Source organism: Dendropsophus ebraccatus, chromosome 13 (genome assembly GCF_027789765.1).
Source record: "Dendropsophus ebraccatus isolate aDenEbr1 chromosome 13, aDenEbr1.pat, whole genome shotgun sequence".
In the NCBI taxonomy this organism is placed as follows: domain Eukaryota; kingdom Metazoa; phylum Chordata; class Amphibia; order Anura; family Hylidae; genus Dendropsophus; species Dendropsophus ebraccatus.
In genome coordinates this window covers 37,314,486-37,333,335 of record NC_091466.1, presented here as the reverse complement: position 1 = coordinate 37,333,335, position 18,850 = coordinate 37,314,486, and the positions used below count along the sequence as shown (strand labels likewise).

The following is an 18,850-nucleotide window of genomic DNA, read 5'->3' as shown; positions in this document are numbered from 1 at the left end:
TCTATCTATCTATCTATCATCTATCTTCTATCTATCTATCTCTCTCCTATCTATCTATCTATCTATCTCCTATCTATCTATCTATCTATCTATCTCTCTCCATCTATCTATCTATCTATATCCATCTATCTCTCCTATCTCTCTCCTCTATCTATCTCTCCTATCTCTCTCCTCTATCTCTCTCTCTCTCCTATCTATCTATCTCTCTCTCTCTCTCTCCTATCTCTCTCTTCTATCTCCATCCTCGTTACATGTCCCCTTTAAATCTCTGGCAGGATGCCGGGCGGGGAGGCGGTCCCACGGGACGGACAGGTTAGAGGCCGCTGGGATGGACAGGAGGGAGCGGGGCCAGTCTCACACTCCCGCAAGTTCGGGGAGCCCCTGCAACGTGCGGGCAGGCACTCACACGCCGGGCAGCAGTGACGGACGTGCGGGGGCCGGTCTGATACGTCGGGCAGCTGGTGGACCGCTGGGACGGGCGGAGAGGCAGTCCGACACGCCGTACAGGTTGGGGCCCGCTGACATGGGGTGGGTAGGTAGGCGGGCGCTCTGACACGCCAGGCGGAGGATGGACGGGGGGCTTGGGGTGGAGAGGAGAGAGGCGCTCAGACATACAGTGCAAATCTCCAATGTGCTGTCTGTGCGTCCCTGCACAGACAGCACACAGGAGACCTTCAACCTGTGCAGCTCAGCGCTCAGACGGGTTGATAGTGAAAATACCGCAGATACCGTCCTGGCAAAGTTAAGCTCGGTTAACCGACGCCAGTGACGGTATCGGTATTTTCACGGTATACCGCCCAGCCCTAATATTATGTGTGTTGTCATACTCACCCACTACCAAATCTGATCATCACATTTTGCAACAGAGGTGGAGTCTAAGGAGTTCTTCTTTTGTTTTTTTGTACATATTATCCCACACTGTATTTTTGCACAGTATTTTGCAACCAAAATCAGGAGTGGATTGAAAACACAAAGGCTATGTGCACAGACTGTTGAAATCTTTAACAAATAACGGCCATTAATTCAAAACAACACCCATTGTTTAAAATAAAAGGCAATTATTTGCTATTAAATGGCGGCAAGCCAGGAATGGATGTGAGAAGAGTGGAAATCTCAGTCTTTCCTTTATGAGCTTTGGCTTTAAAAATATGCAAATCTGATGGTATTAAGATAGATTAGTTGTGTTTGTGTTTTAAATCCAAGAGTACCCATGTCCTAGGATTGCATCACCCCTGCGTCCCTCTTCACCCTTAGAAATGCCCATAGAACAATTTATCCTATTCATCACCTGTGAGAACACTGAGCATGTGCTGGATTGTTAAAGGAGAAGTCCGGCCAAAATTAATTTTTGATATGTTGTTACTTATGAAAAGTTATACAAATTTCTAATGTACATTAATTATGGGAAATGCACATATAGAGCTATTTCCCTTAATTTAGTAGATCAGGAAGTGTTAGAAATATCTCTGAAGAAGTGACGTCACGACCCAGGGTGTAATTCCTATGGAGTGTCCAGCAGGGGGCGCTCTCTATATAGAAGTCTATGGGACTTTATTGTTTCTATGGGTTTCTATGTAATGTAATGTAGTGTACAGTGCTTTATTGAATGAATACACAGTAAGCCCGCCGATCCGCCGCATTTCCGCCGATCCGCCACACGCTGATCCGCCGCATTCCCGCCGATCCGGACCATATACATTGAACTACAGCTCCCATCATCTGCTTCTAGTATGAACAGGTGATGGGAGCTGTAGCTGGGTAATGGATATGACATGCCGCCGGGCGCAGGGGGGAGCCGCTCAGTACACAGGAGCGCTCCCCCCTCCTCCTCCTCCTTCCGGGATAACTTCCGCCTATACCAATGCTGACTCCCTGCCTGGCCGCCGCTCTCCGCTCACATATACCGGCTCCCGGCATCAGCGCGGACACCAGGATGCATCGGGAGCCGGTATGTATGGGGGGAGAGCGGACAGCGGAGGCAGGCGGGGACTCAGCATTGGTATAGGCGGAAGTTATCACGGAAGGAGGAGGAGGAGGGTGGAGCGCTCCTGTGTACTGAGCGGCTGCGCCCGGCGGCATGTCATATCCATTACCCAGCTACAGCTCCCATCACCTGTTCATACTATAAGCAGATGATGGGAGCTGTAGTTCAATGTATATGGTCCGGATCGGCGGATCAGCGTGTGGCGGATCGGCGGGAATGCGGCGGATCGGCGGGCTTACTGTGTATTGAATGTATTGAATGAATACATTTATGCAATACTTTGGGGAGCAAGGACACTTGCTCCCCAAAGTATTCCATAGATGTATTCATTCAATAAAGCACTGTACACTACATTACATTACATAGAAACCCATAGAAACAATAAAGTCCCATAGACTTCTATATAGAGAGCGCCCCCTGCTGGACACTCCATAGGAATTACACCCTGGGTCGTGACGTCACTTCTTCAGAGATATTTCTAACACTTCCTGATCTACTAAATTAAGGGAAATAGCTCTATATGTGCATTTCCCATAATTAATGTACATTAGAAATTTGTATAACTTTTCATAAGTAACAACATATCAAAAATTAATTTTGGCCGGACTTCTCCTTTAAGACTCCTGTGCATTGTGCAGACAAGTGATGAACAGGAAAAATCCTGCCAAGGGGCATTCCTAGTGATGAGAAGTGACGGAGGGGTGTTGCAATCCTACAGCATACACACTCTAGGCCACACCAATTTGACAAAGGGCTGCAAGTTTAAAAGTTTAAGACAATAACTGCATCACTTGCCAAACGGATTCCAGGACAGATCTTGGATTAAAAGCAGCTATTCGAAGGTACAAGCAGTTTGGGGAGGCAGATGATGGGTACAGAGTCGCTTTAAAGGGGTTGTCCGGCGCTAAAAAATTATTCACAGAATAACACACATTACAAAGTTATACACTTTGTAATGTATGTTATGTCTGTGAATGGCCCCCTTCCCCGTGTCCCACCACCCCCACCCGTGTACCCGGAAGTGTGGTGCGCTATACATACCTGTCACGTGCCGACCACGGTCTCCGATCCTCAGCAGTGACGTCTTCTTCGGGCGGCCGGCGGATCTTCCCGAGTGCCGGCCGCCCTCTGCAGCGTCATCCGAAGCTCAGCCGCGATTGGCTGAGCATAACTGTGCTCAGCCAATCGCGGCTGAGCTTCGGATGACGCTGCAGAGGGCGGCCGGCACTCGGGAAGATCCGCCGGCCGCCCGAAGAAGACGTCACTGCTGAGGATCGGAGACCGTGGTCGGCACGTGACAGGTGAGTATAGCGCACCACACTTCCGGGTACACGGGTGGGGGTGGTGGGACACGGGGAAGGGGGCCATTCACAGACATAACATACATTACAAAGTTGTATAACTTTGGAATGTGTGTTATTCTGTGAATAATTTTTTAGCGCCGGACAACCCCTTTAAGGTATGTTTACACAGAGATTTATCTCACAAACAAACAATCTCACATGATTTTTAAAGTGGTACCTTGGTTTAAGAGTAACTTGGATTAAGAGCGTTTTGATTTAAGAGCTCACAGTTTTTCAAAATTGTGACTTGGTTTAAAAGCATTGCTTTGGTTTAAGAGCTCCCTGTACTGGGTGGGAGCAGGAGTGGAGGAGGGGCATGGGGGGGGGGGGGGGTCTACAGCCCTGTACTATAGCCCACAAAGTCTCCCTCACCTTACAAATCATGACAGATCCACTTCAGGCTGGGGCTTACATAAGGGGACAGGACTGTGGAGGTAATCTCTTCATAGCTGTAACCCCTCTCTCCCCAGACAGAGTGCTGCATGTATGTGCCCACATCTGCCCTGCTCATTCCTTCATGCTACATGCAGTCTGTCAGCCCTTGTGTTTCCCATCCTCTCCATTACTGTACAGTAACTTATATTCCGACATATTCTGCAGTTTCATCTGTTCTACATGTTATTCTGAATAATAAATCATTATTTTTGGGATGTGGAACAAATTGTCTGCATTTCAATGATTTCTGATGGATAAATTCACTTTGGTTGAGAGTGGATTTGGATTACAAGCGCGGTCCCGGAACGAATTATGCTCGTAATCCATGGCACCACTGTAGTATTCCGATGCAGATTTATGTTATAAGTAGGCTAAGGCTGATGGGAAATAAAAAAAAAAAACCTAAACCCTTTCCTTGCCTCCCCACTGTCATCATTCTCACACACACTAGAATACCCCTTTCTGCTCTAAAATGTATAGTTTCATCATATTGCCAGTAAGGGGATATAGAGGGGGGGCATAACCTGTACTGGGTGCCGACGCTAGTAGCTGGCACAGAGCAATCCTCTGTGCTGGCTACTTATCCATTTAAGTGCCACTGCCAAAACTGACAGTGGCATGTAATTGTCCTTCCATATCTTTCATTGGTGGTCCAGTGGCCAGATCAGCATCTCACAGTCAGACCGTGGGGAAGTAGTGATCTGTTCTACCGGCAACCTGGGTTCTCATCTATGCCTCCCTGTATTCGCCAATTGTTAGACGCTGCCTTCTGGAATGGAGCGCAGATTCTGTAGATCGATCAGCTAACAATTGCTTATAGGGGTGCCCTGGGGAGGGGGGGGGGGGGTGTTTTAAAGAATAAAGAGGAAGAGGAATAAAAAGTGAAATCTGATTGGTTGCTAGGGGCAACTAAGGGTCCATTTACACAAAAAGATTATCTGACAGATTATCTGCCAAAGATTTTAAGCCAAAGCAAAAAAACAGACTAAACAGAAATTAAGGCATAAAGAAAAGCCTGAGATTTCTCCTCTTCTCAAATCAATTCCTGGCTTTGGCTTCAAATCTTTAGTAGATAATCTGTCACATAATCTTTCTGTGTAAATGGACCCCAAGACAATTCTACTTTATACCAGTTTGATAAATCTCCCCTAAGTGTGTATATATTCTTATTCACCATTAAACCGAAATTCAAACCAAAACACAGGGGGCAAATCTACCCATTACAAATTTTCTGTGTCAATTGAGTAATGCCAGTAATACCAAGGAAAATTGACAAGGATTTTTTCAGTTATCTCTTACCTCAGTGCCCGGCTCAGTTTGTCATAATTCATCTGAGGTTTACATTTCCTGCGGCCCCACAGCCTGGCCACTTCATCTGGATCCTTGATAACAAATTCTCCATATTCTCCCTGCTGCCAGGCAATAACATGACGGAACTCCTCTTTTTGCAGCAATTCCAAGATGAAGTGCCATAGCTGGATCTGTCGTGAGCCAGGGCTGGACTCTGCTTTATATGCCCAGTCTGGGAAGTGATAACCTGCAGATTGTTAAAGAAATCAAATAAATGATAAAAAAAAAAAAAAAATGAAAATAAATAAAATAAAAAAGGGACAAGTGATTGCAAAAAGAAAAAATTCAGACAAAAACTATGGAAAAGAAACTAGGAAAAAAAAACAACATTTAAAAGCAGAAGACATACATAAAAAAAATAAAAATAGAGAAGAGCAGAGATAGATTAGATTTGCCAGCATTGGACAGAAACACAAACACCAACCTACACAAACAGAAGGAATAAATTAAATAAGACGCTGCATGTTCTAGAGAGCACAGTAACAGCAAGAACAATCAGGACTCTATAAATATACCACACTCCCCGTTTTATAGAAGGACGGGTGGCAAATAAAAATGCAACAACTGGGATGAACAGACAAGTAGATGACACAGGCAAGAGGTCAGAAGACTTCACTGAATAAATAAAATACACTATTAAGACTTCATAATTGCAACAACACAATGTGGATTTCACAGGGTGAAGGGGTGAAAGGATGCTTCTACTGTGTAGCAGGAAAAGGTTATAAGTCTGAGAGAAAGGATGTTCAGTCTTCAAAACTGAATCTGCTGAGGAAGTATCACAGGATTTATAGTTAATGGAACCAGTTAATATAACTGCTCTTTATACCGCTTTTTTCTCCTCCTTTTAATAACGCCTGACAATTCTGACTACCCCGTTAAGAGGGCAAATATTTTAAAGGGCAATACCAATTGTTTCAGTCCAGCAAAAATTAAATTAAAGTATTAAGGTATTGTATTGCCCCCCAAAAGTTATACAAATCACCAATATACACTTATTACAGGAAATGCACACAAAGTGCTATTTCCTGCACTTACTGCTGCAGAGGATGATGGCAGAGGGATGCTCAGTGTCCCTCCAGTGCCCTGTGTCCCTCTGCCATCATCCTCTCCCGCAGCCACAGCCCACACAGCTCTTGGAGTCTGGTCGCGACATCACCATTTTATCCAGGAAGTGAAGCCTTGATGCAGTAGTATGATTTGTATAACTTTCAAGGGACAATTCAATACTTTAGTAAAAAAAAAAAAAAAAAAAAAAAAAAAGTGCCAGACTTCTTCTTTAATTGTCCTCCCAAACCCAAAAAGAAAGCAAAATTATGTAGCCAAAGGGCTCAGCAATTAATCAATTGGCTCACAAACATGATTTTTTTTTTTTTTAATTACGGATTCAATCAATGAATAGGCTGGATCCTTTGTGGAGGACAAGGAGATAAATGTGGTACCCTCTTTTATCCAGTTTGTGCGGCAGCATGAGTAATTAAGCCAATTATGTCCTAAACGGCCATGCAGCTTTACATCCACTGTTGTAAAGCCCTCAGCATCGTTCATATCAGATTTCCTCATAGCTCCGGAAAATGAAGTTGAAGAACTTCACACGGCATATGCCAATTACTGCTATGTAGGCAGTACTCAGCAGCAAAGTAGTCACAGCCGGCGGGAGATTTGCCCTGTAATCAAACCTCTCTGGGCAGGATTCAGTTGCAGTGCCTACAGCATCACAGAGTGGTCATCCTGTGTCCCTGGACATCATTGCTGCACAGTACATGAAACATCATCCAGGGAAGATTATAGGGCAGCCTCTTTAATGCTGCAGGCGCTGCAACTGAGAATCACGCCCAGAGAGGCGCAATTATAGAGAAAATCTCCCGTCAGCTGCCACTATTACGATGCCCACGTGTCTTCATAGTGGAAATGAGCATATGGTGCAACAAACTTCATTTGCACGGGCCATGAGGAGAGGCGAAAGGGATTTTTTTTTTTTCCCAGGAACAATGCTGGGGGCTTTATAACAGTGGATGTAATGCTGCATGGTCGATTTGGCCATGAATGGTTCTTTAAGCACAGAAAGGGCTAAACAACATAACAGACATTGCATTTGTGTCTTCAGCTCCTGCTCTGTGCGGGACCTGATGCAATGGTTCTCCTAGTTGCGAGCAGCCTGAGAACAGAGGTCGTCAGTGCATGACAATGATAAATGTAGGGTTCTCACAATTGTGCTGATATGGTTCCCTGCAGCATAGTATAGAGCTACTCTGCAGTGGCTACAGCAGTAGCTTTATGAAGGTTCCAGTCACAGACAGAGGTAGAAGCAGAGAGCACCGTGTCAGATAGGAAGACTTGAGATTGTTAAATGGAAGCAATATACGAATCTGTAAACTTTCGGACAACAGTTGATTTGAAAGAAGAGAGAACAAAAAAAAAAAAAAAAAAAAAAAAAAAAATGAACTGGGAGTTACCCTTTAAAGATTACTGCTTCATGTTATACATCTCTACAACCACTACTGGTCTGTGTGTTATGGTCTATTGCAGGTGGCCTGCTTGCATGATATTATAGTAGCAGAAGTCTTACCTCCCCCTCTTTTTGGCTTCTCTACAATACTGCAACCGGTTTTCATCTTTCTTCTTTTTGCTGACTATAAGAAATGGACATAAGTCTTAATACTGTCCGAGCAAACAATTTTCTCAAAGTAGCTCATTTACAGAACGTGCTACTGCCAACATGGGAATTTTTATTTTGGTAAGATCTACAGGTGATTAGGTGCTAAAAACTCTGAAAGATAGTTGGAGGCTTGTCTTCAATTTATTTAAGATCTCACCACAACATGTCACAGTTCACCCTGGATTGTTGGAGGTTATGTACACAAGCATATTGATATACAATTGACATGTTAAACTATAGGCAGACATGTTTGTCAGCATTTACAGCTTTGTGACATCACAGAACACAGCTCCATGGTGTGCCTACAGCAACCCCGCCAAACCACTAGGCACTTTCTGTAACCCCATTAAATTGGAAGAATGTGTGAAAGTTCTATCATTATAATCCAGGGCCAAGACACGGGATACAAACTTAAAATTTCCAATTTTTCCTAAAGGAATATACAACCATAACACGGCCACTGGGCTATATTACAATGACACAAGTGTTCACCTAAACTGGATATTTATAGTCTCCACAATGGGAAATTTGTATGCGGAGTCTGTAAATACAGCTCCTCATGTTCAGCATATCATACTAAACAGTGAGGTCAAAGTCAGAGAAAAGCCTCTTCACAGGTGAGCACCATACTACAACAATCTGAGTGTGGCCCCTTCTGTCTCACAAACAAAAGGAAATTAACAGCTTACGCATTTCCTTCCTCGTGGTCAAAGCTGCCAAAAGCATTGTATCGTCCTTGCAACCCACTTGTGATTAAGACAGGGTGTTAAATCCAGCAGTGATCTAACAGCTGAAGCATTCATCTGAAAGAACAACCACCACCCTGGCAAGTGGAGGGTTATTAAAAAAAAAAAACAAAAAAAAAAAAACACGGGGGTTCAGTTCCCCGATATCTATTTCTCTATGCTTCTGGTGCCAATCCACAATGAATCAATCCATACTGTTAAGTCAGATAGAGGCTGTTAATTTTTTAATTTTTAATATAATCTATATATTATATATATATATATATATATATATATATATATATATATATATATATATATATATATATATATATATATATATATATATATATATATACACATACATAATAAAAAAAAACTGCTACAAAGTGTACTCTTGCTTCTCTCTTTCCTTTATGACCTGTCCCCTGTTTACAGTCTGTACATTCAACGTCCGTGCTGTCTGTTGTACGGACAGAACACAGGGTGTGTGAATGGAGCCTAAATTAACAGTTTAAATGGAACAGCAGCGTGTACAGTTGACTGAGAAGGTCAAGTGCATTAATTGGCCATCTTTGTCAGTCCTGATCATTCTTTTGATTGATGGGGGCACAAGAGCTTGGACCCTCCTGCAACTGCGTATTGATCAACTATGCAGACATAGAAATATCTGCTCAGTTTGTGTGAGGTACTGCAGTTCAGTTCCACTGAAGTGAATGGATCAACGTTGTAATAATACACACAACCTGAGGACAGATGTGGTACTGTTTATGGCGGAACACAGCTATGTTTTTCTAACCCTGGATAACCCCTTTAAGGACCTTCTGTGCTTGCATTGTTATCGCTGTTACTTGTGGTGTTATAGAGGACTGCAATTGTCATCTACTACGTTATATAAAATACCTGCAGTTCTATGTAACATCACATAACATACACAGTACATATAAACCCCTATTAAATGTGCAGACATCACCCCAAGAAATAGGGTCAAAACTCACATTCTCACCTGCAAAATAAATAGTCTGTCCGCAGCACATCTTCCCATGTAATAGGGGCTGACAACTGAATAAAGCAGGGGCCGCACAGTTTAGCCACTTTACTATAGAGCTGTATAACAGGCTCTGCAAATAAGGGCCGGATTACATGGCCCAATACCCAATGTAAGAAAGCGCCGATCTGCTAAATCGGTGCTCTGTTACTGAGCCTATTACACTATCGTGCAGCAAGGGCTGCAAATACATAGTTATAAATGTACGTGCAGCCCTGGCCTTTACTGTAAAATAATACAGTTCATACATACCTTTAAAGCAGGGGTGGGGAACCTTTTCCATGTCGAGGGCCGGTCGGGCATTAATAAAATCATTCGAGGGCCACATACCGTGTGCGGCAGTTAGTAGCGTGGGTTTGCAGCACCCAGGGCAAGGCAAAATATTGTTCCCCTAGTTCCCCTGCTATTGTAGTTAACCCCCATCAGTCATGCCTCTGGTAGGCCTAGTTAACCCCCATCAGTCATGCCTCTGGTAGGCCTAGTTAACCCCCATCAGTCATGCCTCTGGTAGGCCTAGTTAACCCCCATCAGGCATGTCCCAGGTGGCCTAGTTAACCCCCATCAGGCATGTCCCAGGTGGCCTAGTTAACCCCCATCAGGCATGTCCCAGGTGGCCTAGTTAACCCCCATCAGGCATGTCCCAGGTGGCCTAGTTAACCCACATCAGGCATGTCCCTGGTGGCCTAGTTAACCCCCAAATAAAAAAAATAAACATCCCACTCACCTTACCTCCGTTCCCACGCTGCCCATGTCCTCTTCTGTCCCAGGTCCTCTGTGCCGGTCTTTCTCCTGCAGGCGGCGCGCGATGAAATGACATCATCGCGCGCGGCCCGCAGGAGACTGGAGACACGCGCCGCTCTGCTGGGGAAGAAGCCGGCATAGACAGCATCCTCCTGTGTCCGGCAGCTGTCACAGACACCGGAGGATGCTGTGTATGCCAGCTCCTTCCTCCTCCAGAGCAGCGCGCATCACAGGGGAGCTTGGGGCCGCATCGGGAGGTCTCAGGGGCCGGAGGTTCCCCACCCCTGCTTTAAAGCGACTCTGTACCCACAATCTGTCCCCCCCAAACCCCTTGTACCTTCGGATAGCTGCTTTTAATCCAAGATCTGTCCTAGGGTCTGTTTGGCAGGGGATACAGTTATTCTCCTAAAAACAACTTTTAATCCTACAGCGCTGTGTCTAATGGCCGGGGCTTAAAATTGTATATGCATTAGGCTGGCACCACCTCTCTGTCCCTCTTCCCCACCCTCCTCATCATTAGGAATGATCCAGAAACATTTACTGCTGTTTGAGCTTTGCACAGGTGTATCCAGCCCATGTTCATTATCCACACAGGTGGGGAATAGGAAGCAATCTGCCTGGATCGTTCCTAATTATGAGGAGGGTGGGGAGGAAGGACAGAGAGGGTGTGCCAGCCTATTGCATATACAAATTTAATGCTGCGTTTACACGTAACGATCATCGTGTGAATTTGCACGATAACGATCGAATTCGAACGATAATCGTACGTGTAAACGCAGCGAACGATCAAACGACGAACGAGAAATAGTTCATTTTGATCTTTCAACATGTTATCAAATCGTCGTTCACAACAAAATTCGCTGTTCGTTCCGTGTAAACAGTAGTCGCGCGATAGTCCGGCTCCCCGCTCATCCGCAGCCCCCCTGCGCCGACTCGATCGCCGCCGCTCTGATCGCCACCCCTGCTCCGATCGCCCACGCCGCTCCGGTCGCCCCCCCCCCCCCCGATCGCCCCTGCCGCGACCATACGTTACCTGCTCCGCGTAGCAGGTCTTCGACATCCCCGGCCCCCCTCTTCAGTGCACTGATTGGCTGATGAGGTGAGCCGGGAATTTCAAACGGCTCCTCTTCAGCCAATCAGTGCTCCTCTTCAGTGCTCGGGGGGCGGCGGATGAGCGGGGGGCCGGGCTGAGAGCGCGCAATCGCAAAACGATTTTTCTGTGCCATATATCGTACCGTCCGTTAATCATACGATTGGGCCAATTATCGTTTCGTGTAAACGCAGCATAAGCCCCAGCCGTTAGACACAGCGCTGCAGGATTAAAAGTTTGACAATAACTGCATCCCCTGCCGAACGGACCCCAGGACAAATCTTGGATTAAAAGCAGCTATCTGAAGGTACAAGTGGTTTGGGGGTACAGAGTCACTTTAAACGCTCCCCTGTATCTTCCTGGCATCTGACCGCAGCCGCCGGAAGAACAGTCCGCTCAGTCGCTCATTGGCTGCAGTGCTGTCCCATCTCAGCCAGCGATTGGCTGAGCGGCCTGTCACCTCAGAGACCAACTCTGAAGTTCCAGTTGCGTTCCATGAATAAACTTAATCAGAAGTCGGCCGTGCCTCGCTATTACATGTAGTGACATGCAGTCAGCAGATTTTTAGGCAGGATCAAGAGACACTGAGCGAATGATCATTGTCCACGGCTTTTCTTTATACTAAGAGATCATCTGCCAAATCAGTTTGGCAGATTACAGCTCTGTGTAAGAGGGCCGTAAATGCCAAACTAGGAGATCAGTGCTTGTTTACAAACAGTCGTATGTAACTCCACATATCAGTGATCTGCATTTCAGAGCACAGATAATGTAGTTGTTACTTGCAGTCCTATTATTTACTGCAGATTCTTCCTCCTCCTGTGGGTGCCAAGTGCAGAGGAGAAAGCAGTGCTAAGCGCTCTGTAAGTGGCAGCTTGCACCATTTTGTATTCTTCTCAGCAGACACTACTTGCTCAAATTGAGATCAACAATTTTAATAAGAGTAAGGGTGAATTAGTTGAATCGTCTAGCCCTAAATGATACCGATAAAGACTACTGATCATGCTGTAAAAAAACAAGCCTGCAAACAGCCCACATAGATGGAAAAACACAAGCTAGTCTCATAATAATCATACCCTCATGGCTCTGTAGATCGTAAAATGGGAATTATAGCTTTTAAAAGGCAAAGTGAATGAAAAATGCAGAGATGGAAGTTGTCTGACGAGGGAAATGGTTAAATTACCCAATACCAGTGGTCTTCTCTAGGAATTCAGTAGAAGGCAAGGAGTCTGCTTATGTTTGAGAAGGTGCAATGCTTTTAATGGTGTAGAAGTAGGCCCACTATGGATGACAAGTACAAAGGGTGACGGGCAATAAAATAAATAAGTGTAAATTAGCTGCCTAGGTTCAAAAGGTGCTGCATCCCAAGCAATATGGAAATACACAGGGGAAAATGTCAATCAGTAAGCAGAAGGTATGTTAGCAGCTGTACTGAGCAGACTAGCCAGATTCACGTGTCCATAAGCTGCCTGTATATAATGGACTGCATCCTTACCCTGTAACAGGACTCCCTGCATGGACGTGTGAATCCGGCCTTACAGAAGAAGACACCATGACTAGATAGCCACAGACCATGCCAATGACTACAGGCAGCTAGTTTACATGTTGCACGCACAATAATGAGAGAGCTGGCATTCACACAGCTTTACCCCCAGTACACTCATAATACATGTTAAAATGACTTATTTTATAGGTCTAGCAGTTTAACATGGAAACTGGAGGAAGGTTTACTTTAAATACAACGTGCAAATTTAGTAAAAAATATAGGAATTTCTAGATTAAATGTGTCCACTGTGACTCAAAGTTCAGCTATGAAACAGTAGATACTAAAGGACTTTAAAGATCAGCGCACAAAGAAAGGTGCTAAATGCAAAGATGATCAGCCAGAGCAAACACTAATGGTCCTTTTACACAGGACGATTATCGTTCGTTTTTGCACGATAACGGTCGAATTCGAACGATAATCGTACGTGTAAACGCTGCAAACGATCAAACGACGAGAAATCGTTCATTTTGATCTTTCAACATGTTCTTAAATTATCGTTGATCATTCGCAAAAAATTCGCAGATCGTTCAGTGTAAACATTCTTTTAGGGTATAAACCCACACACCGTATACACAGCGTATTTACTGCTGCGATACGCAGCGAATACGCAGCAAAAACGCAACAAATACGCAACAAAAACGCAGCAGATTAGATCTAAATAACTGAACTCAGCATTAAATCTTCACCATCAAACTGCTGCGTATTTGCTGCGTATTTGTTGCGTATTTGCTGCGTATACGGTGTGTGGGTTTGTACCCTCAACGATTTCCCCTGTGTGTGAGATAGGCTTAAGCGATCGCATAGCGAATTTTCTGTACGATGTATCATTCCGTCTAAAACGCTGATCGTTATAAAAAAAACCATTGTTCATTCAAAATCGTTAATCGTGCGAATTATCGCACCGTGTAAAAGTACCATAAGGGCTAATGAAAGCCTTACAAACACCCAAAATACATTAATTTAACCCATGGTGGGCAGAGCAACCTGCCGCAATTTGTTGGTCTGACATATTCAAGTACCATTGCACTAAAGGGTAAATAAAGATACAGGTGGCTGCACAGTAAAGACAGTAGGTATATCAACAGTTCCCGCAAGACACTGCTGACCTTTAGAAAGAAATGCAGAAGGAAATGGTGAAGAACAGGTGTAAGGATTAGGTTACATGTGATAAATGCTGAGGCGTGTCCTTTTAAACTATACACTCAGCATGGAGGAAATGGGTGTATGTTGTCAGACAGTGGCACGCATCCTCCTGTGTCACAACAGCTCAGGATTTTTTATATCACTCCAGTCCATTCCCCAGTGAATCTCTGACACATATCCTCTGGTCAGCCTGCTGCTGTTCACTGGCTTATCGTACAATACATTAAACACAATTATTAAAGCTGCGCAGCTAAAAGACGACTCAGATTTTAAAGAGCATACCCCAAAGCCTCCTCAGCACACAACTGCACTGTGTGCCATCACCTCATCTTGTTTTATTGCCTTTATATTTCGTTCCTTGAGGAAATGTTTAAACTGAATATACAAAAATTAGCCCGAAATAAAAACATAATAGCTTTCTGTTAAAATAAATAAAAAAAAACTGGCAGGATTGCCAGGAGTTGCAGATTGTTAACATTTTTTTGTCAAAAATTGGTTTTAACATGCCCTGAAGGAAGGGCCTATAAATGAGAGTATAATGATCCTTTGGCTGCTAGTTACTGAAGGTAACCCGAGGATGCCCACTCAACTTTAATGCTGATCGAATAAAAACCAATAGCAGTTTAAATGGGTTCTGCAATATGCAACAGCTTTTTCCTATAACTGTGTCTCAGTGTGTACTACAACATTGCATCATATGCAAAATTCATTTACAGTGGTATTTCTATATCATACAGATAGATCATTTTGATTATGTAATTACTTTAAGATCAGTGGGGATAAAACCTCACAAATCCTGGGACACAAGCTTGATTCGGGGTTCAAGCCCCTTTTCTGTTTTCACTGCACACAAGACCCCAGCCACCTGGGTATGCAGAGACCTGGGGCACAGCCCCAATAAAGAGCTCCTTCACAATCCTTGGAGGTCCCAAAGGTCAAGCCCCTTCAAGCCATAAACTGGTGGGAAAAACACTTTAACCTGACTCCCTGAATTAAAGTGACTGTACCACCAGGCAGAGGCTAAAGCACTGGAGACGGGCCGACCCACCCTTAGTGGGAAGAAAATGCAGCCCCTCCATGACACTACTCCAAATGAATCAATGGAACCCTATCATAGAGGGGCTAGGGTTTCCTCCCACTAAGGGTGGGTCGGCCCGCCTCCAGTGCTTCAGCCCGAGCCTGGTGGTACAGTCACTTTAAATTATTACAAGGATGCTGTCCCGATCAGCACAAAATTCATTCTGCGGCCAAAAGTTCAGGTATCAATAGAAACAACCACACCGAATTGCTACTGCACGCAGCCCCCACTGATACAATTGGGCTTGCGCACAGTACTGACCTGGGTTGGTCGCATCCATGGATACCTGAACTTCCATACACAGAATGGATTTGCTTCAGAAGTGAGGACCTGCTGGGTAATGAACTTTAATGCATTTAATAGCCACTTGTCTAAAGAACACAAAGAAAAAAAGAAGAGCTACCATAATTCCAGAAAACTGGTAATTTAGGTTGTTTTCTATCAATGCCAAAATACTGGGCTGACACCACATGGCTTCTACATGCTGCAAAAGAAAAAAGTGGAGGGCACCTTCTGGTGCAATAATACTATGATAGTGAAGTGATTATAAAGCGTAAGTGTGATATACACTCATCTTGCCGAGTTGTGTTAAGACTAGGCACAGCTCTACTGTTCGCTCCTCAAAAACAGCAGCTTTTCCTAAGGGGGTATCCCAACCAACTGATCGACGTTAGAGGGTAAATCCAAAATCCAGTATAAAGTCTGCCCCGGGACCGACAGATCCTCCAAAAGAACCCCTTAGGCCTAGATAGACTGACACATGCACCTGCGCTATGCGAGATCCGCTATACACTTAGTGCGGTTTCTCAAATTTGTAGAGTCCACAGGTAATGGCAAAATCTATTTTTATTTGGTAACACGTTCCGGCTCGTTTAACAACGGACAAGCCTTTCTCAAGCCATAAAAACATTTCTGCACATCTCCATGTATATACATGCGCTGTCTAGGCCTAAAGTGTTGTTATTTGAGGATCTGTCAGTCCTGGGGCAGACCTGATGCTGCAATATTCAAACCAGCTCCACATAATGGTAACTGTTACACAGGTCTTTACATGACCATGCTGAAAGTGTAAGGAAACCTTTTACAGGACAAGGCGGAGGGTTTGCTACAGTTCTTCTGAAACATCTTTCCAGTCATATTTATTAACCAATCACAGCTAAAAGCTTTGGTTTGTCTCACAGTTTGGTGGCAACAGCCCAGACTAGATACAAATGTGGGAAACACTCAGCTGAGTATCACACTGTTATGTTACCGATAAGCACATACAGCGATCCAGGCCACAGGGCCTAGGAGATGACATCAGGGCCCTCCAGCAGCTGGATGCTGGACGCTGTAGTGCTATAGTGAGATGAACCAACGTTTGAGCTCTGGAGCAACCAAGAGCACCTGCCCAAACCTGAGGAAATAACCAGAGGATTGCGGCTCTGCGCGGTGAGGGCCCTGAGACAGACGGCGCCCCATACAGGCGGTAGTAATGGACAACGACCGGCGGAAAACGGAAACATTCATCGAGATAAACACAAAACTGAGACACTCACCAGTGGCCGCCGCTCAGTCACAGCCCCGCCGCTTCTTCTCCTTTCTCCTCTGCTCCCAGTCTCCTCATACACAGAGCAGGAAGTGCCAGCAGTCTTATTAATCCAACTTCCGGTTTACGCATTCCTCCCCTCCCTACATGCTACGTAAGACGTTGAAGCGTGGGTCCGCGACGTAAGCGCCAAGCCCCGCCAATCATTTTTTGCAGTAAAGACCTCCCCAAGTCGGGGAAGCTCCCGCCCAACAATTCGCTGTGTATTCATTATACTCAATTGTATCGTGTGCGCTCTGCCCATTCTGTGTCACGTGGGGATCCCCCCCTCTGTGGAGTTTGGCGACAGCCCACTCTGAAGAGTTATGGACGTCACCAGCGCACGCCACCCACCCTGACTGAGGACGTACCAGTGCGAACAAGTCAGGCGGGGGGCAGAGGTGACTTCCATCTCAGTTTGCAGGAATTTGTGACCTGTAAACGGCCTTTGTTCTAGGGGAAAAGACAGCCACCCTGTAACAGCTGATCTGTATAGACGGCTGCGCCCCCCCCCCTTACCATCCGTATATCCTACTTAGCCCAGGACCAGCCCACCTACTTCCTACAGTATTAGGGGAAGTTCCCCCTGGCATTGGGGACATCTAAACCTGGGGTCTCACACTAGCATTAGGCAGGGCACTGGATAGCAGGAGACCTTTTGTACATTTTTTCTTTATTTGTTTTGTATCACCACAGCAATGATTGTCGTTATTTTAGTCTTTTAAAATTTGGGTATTAAAATGTGCATGCTCGTACATAGCCATTCTAATGAAACTATATATCTGGGAAAGCTGGGTGGCAACTCTTATAGTAACTGATAATAATATTGTTTGACCCAGCTTTTCTAGACTCCTCTACAGCAAAAATTGCCCAAGTATACACTCATTGTCTCACAGCGTTATTAGGTACATATGACTGTAGAGGAGTTGGGTGACAATTAGAGATGATTGAACAGCGCTGATGTACGAACTCGAACCATCGGTATTTGACTCCCGCAGTCTTCCCGTTCCGCGGGGAAGGTGGAGGCAGCCCGAGTACCGCCTGGAAAACAGGAATACAGCCTGGGCTATAGATTGTATTCCTGTGTTCCAGGCGGTATTCGGCCTGTCTCCACCTTCCCCACGGAACGGGAAGACTGCAGGAGTCAAATACCAATAGTTCGAGTTTGTACGAACCTGAACATCAGCGCTGTTTGATCATCTCTAGTAAAAATGTCTATAAAACTGTTAAAAGGGTACCCTGGCTTTTCCTCTCGGCAGTGGCAGCCCACTCAGCCAATTATTGTCCACAGCGCTGTCCAGATTTAGTCAGATGGGAGGACTCGAAGATGCCGCAGGAGCACCCTGTGGGACTGTAAAAATAGTTTCTTTATTATGTTTTTATATATAAAAAATTTTTTTGAAAGCATTCCCCTTCAACTGTTCCCACACAGCTATTTTACAGTGTTAAAAACAAAAAAATGCCCAATTCTTTACTATTGACTACTATTAAAGGGGTAGTGCGGCGGTAAGCAATTATTCACTAAATAACACACATTACAAAGTTATACAACTTTGTAATGTATGTTATGTTAGTGAATGGCCCCCTTCCCCGTGTTTCCCCCCACCCACGCCACCCCCGGAAGTGTAGTGCTCAATACTCACCTGATTCGTGTCGACCACCATCCGCCATCTTGAGACAATGATGTCATCTTCGTATAGTGTGTTATTTAGTGAATAATTGCTTACCGCCGCACTACCCCTTTAAACTCAATAGTGGAACAACCCTTTGTTTAAACACATGTCAATTTTACAGCCAGATGTGTAAAGAGATGAGTGAATTTACAGTAATAAAGCAAAGTTACCCAGGACTGGATCCAGCTTTTCCCAGCACTCAGGGAGAAGCTGCACGGAGCGGCAGTCAGTTAGAAGGCATCCGGCTGATGAGAGGATTGCAGAGATAAAGCGCTTCACTTCATTATTACTGTAAATTCGCTTATCTTAAATTATGACTCAAAATTTGGTGTGAAAACATAGCCTCATAGTGGCTTATTAGTTTCCACCCTGCTTTCAGAGACAAAGATTACTAGGAAACTGCTGAATTTTTTTCTAACATGTTGACAGCAGAGGGAAGTGTGTTTCTAGTCCTCCATTGTCTGGTATATT

General features: G+C 44.8%; 1 protein-coding gene across 1 annotated transcript in view; it reads right to left on the bottom strand.

The window, feature by feature from the left end:
* ETV3 (ETS variant transcription factor 3) overlaps positions 1–16,816 on the bottom strand; it is a 33,658-nt gene extending 16,842 nt beyond the window's left edge. Inside the window, exons 1-3 of the mRNA XM_069949802.1 lie at positions 16,678–16,816; positions 7,682–7,745; positions 5,062–5,299 (exon numbers count right to left, since the gene is read on the bottom strand). Coding sequence (XP_069805903.1) covers positions 5,062–5,299; positions 7,682–7,727 — 284 coding nt within the window. The 5' untranslated portion in view covers positions 7,728–7,745; positions 16,678–16,816. The remainder of the gene's footprint in view (positions 1–5,061; positions 5,300–7,681; positions 7,746–16,677) is intronic.
* Between the last annotated feature and the right edge of the window lie 2,034 nt (positions 16,817–18,850).